Source organism: Sprattus sprattus (genome assembly GCF_963457725.1).
Source record: "Sprattus sprattus genome assembly, chromosome: 2".
Classification (NCBI taxonomy): Eukaryota; Metazoa; Chordata; class Actinopteri; order Clupeiformes; family Clupeidae; genus Sprattus; species Sprattus sprattus.
In genome coordinates this window covers 1926778-1929277 of record NC_137921.1, presented here as the reverse complement: position 1 = coordinate 1929277, position 2500 = coordinate 1926778, and the positions used below count along the sequence as shown (strand labels likewise).

The following is a 2500-nucleotide window of genomic DNA, read 5'->3' as shown; positions in this document are numbered from 1 at the left end:
AGAAGGAATCAGGAAGAGAGTAGAGAGAGGGAGCGAAAAGAGAGAGGGAGAAGAGAGTGAGAGAGAAGAGAGAGAGAGAGAGGGAGAGAAGCCTTGTTAGATTTCACAGGAAGATCAGAAGCATCTCCTGTTAACCAGCTGTCACTAAGTACATTAAGCATATATTGGCAAATTGAAAATGACTGAAAAACGTGTGTGTGTGTGTGTGTGTGGGTGGGTGGGTGCATGTGTGTGTGTGTGTGTGTGTGAGTGGTGAAGCTGTACACTGTGTTCATCTTGCAAAAGTTGGTCTGGCTGTAGAAGTCATGCAGTCGGAATTTTCCATTCTCCTTTGATTAAGTAGTGTGTGTGTGTGTGTGTGTGTGTGTGTGTGTGTGTGTGTGTGTGTGTGTGTGTGTGTGTGCGCACGTGTATCTGTATGCATTTATGTGTTTGTGTGTCTGTGTGCCTGCATGTGTATTTGTGTCTGTGTGTGGGAGTTAATGTCTAAGTGTTTTTGTGTGTGTCTGTGTGTGTCCGTGTGTGCGCGCGCACGCGTGTGTGTGTGTGTGTGTGTGATTGGTGCCAAATTTAAGAGCCGCAGAGGGTTTTTCACACTGACCATTGAGAATGTCAGCAGTGGGTCTAATTAATACAGTGTCACACAGAGATGTGTGTGTGTGTGTGTGTGTGTGTGTGTGTGAGAGAGGTGATTAGAGGGAGCATTTTTTAAACTGAGAGGGGGTTAGTGAATGCGTCAGCAAATAAGCGTTAATGAGTGAGAGAGAGGTGTGTGTGTGTGTGTGTGTGTGTGTGTGTGTGTGTGTCACTTGCATCATCTTCTGGTTGATAGCACATTTCCTTGCTCTGAAAGATATTTATCTGTGTGTGTGTTTTTGAGCAAAACTTCATGGCCAGAGCCAGTGTGTGTGTGTGTGTGTGTGTGTGTGTGTGTGTGTGTGAGTGTGTTTGTTTGTTCTGGCACAAGAGCACAGGTGTGTGTGAGACATTTGGCAGTTAGCCGACAGATGAATATGGAGAAGTAATATGGATTCCAGAACACTTTGTTCAATTTCACGTGTTGCATGTGTTGCATGTGTTGCATGTGTGTGTGTGTGTATGTGTGTGTGTGTGTGTGTGTGTGTGTGTGTGTGGACTCACCTCTGTGTCCACGAGCGTTCTTCACAACCACAGGGTATCCAAGGGGCTCGGCCTCATCGATCATCTTAAGGAAGTTATCATGTCCTCCTGCACACACACACACACACACACACACACACACACACACACACACACACACACACACACACACACATATACTTTAATGTCCACAGTTCACACCATTCTGAGCAGCAGAAGGCAGAAGCTAAATGTATTTGTTTTGAAGAGTGTGAGTATTGTTTGTGTGTGTGTGTGTGTTTGAGTGTGTGTGAGTGTGTGTGTGTGTGTTTGCTTAAGTAACAGAAGGAGTGCTTATGACTGTGTGTGTGTGTGTGTGTGTTTGAGTGTGTGTGTGTGTATGCACGAGTAACTAAAGGAGTGCTTATCGCCGTGTGTGTGTGTGTGTGTGTGTGTGTGTGTGTGTGTGTTCTTGAGTGTGTTTGTGATTTTCTCAGGTCAGGAAAGCCCACAACAGTCTAACGCAATGCCATCAGGACAGAACAAATCTGAAAATGGATGGGTGAGAGTGAGAGAGTGTAACTGGATATATCTGTGTGTGTGTGTGTGTGTGTGTGTGTGTGTGTGTGTGTGTGTGTGTGTGTGTGTGTGTGTGTGTGATGGAATCCTTTATCCTGGGCTTTAGTGAGCGGAACAGATGTGCTCTGCGCTAATGACCTTCCCAAAAAACCACCAGTCTCCTATCCGAGAGACAGAGGGGGAGGTGTGTGTGTGTGTGTTTCACTGGTCATGAGGATTGCTCTCTCCTGTGCGCGTGCACACACACACACACACACACACACACACACACACACACACACACACACTCCAAACCCCTCCCTCTAGACTGGTTACATAAAGAGGGCGGCCTGGGGCTTGTGTCTGTCCCGTCCCACGTGCTACCCCTGTCCTCTCACACACACACACACACACACACACACACACACACACACACACACACACACACACACACACACACTCTATCATTCTCTCTCTCTCTCTATTACACTCTCTCAATTCAATTCAATTCAAAAGAAGCTTTATTGGCACGACCATAACATTGTAGAGTATTGCTCTCTCTCTCTCTCTCTCTCTCTATCACACACTCTCTCTCTCTATTACTCTCTCTCTCACACACACACTCTCTCTCTCTCACTATCAATTTCTCTGTCTATCTGTCTCTCTCTCTCTCTCTCTCTCTATCACACACTCTCTCTCTATCATTCTCTCTCTCTATTACTCTCTCTCTCACAAACACACTCTCTCTCTCTCACTATCAATTTCTCTGTCTATCTGTCTCTCTCTCTCTCTTTCTCTCTCTCTCTTCATTTTCCCCTCTCCCCTCTCCCTGTCTCGCTGTTCA

General features: G+C 46.1%; 1 protein-coding gene across 1 annotated transcript in view; it reads right to left on the bottom strand.

Annotated features, from left to right (window-relative positions):
- Positions 1 to 2500, bottom strand: part of rimkla (ribosomal modification protein rimK-like family member A) — a gene marked incomplete at its 3' end in the record, with an annotated part of 21607 nt that overhangs the window by 1730 nt on the left and 17377 nt on the right. Inside the window, exon 3 of the mRNA XM_080860813.1 lies at positions 1141 to 1227. Within this exon, the coding sequence (XP_080716939.1) occupies positions 1141 to 1227 (87 nt within the window). The remainder of the gene's footprint in view (positions 1 to 1140; positions 1228 to 2500) is intronic.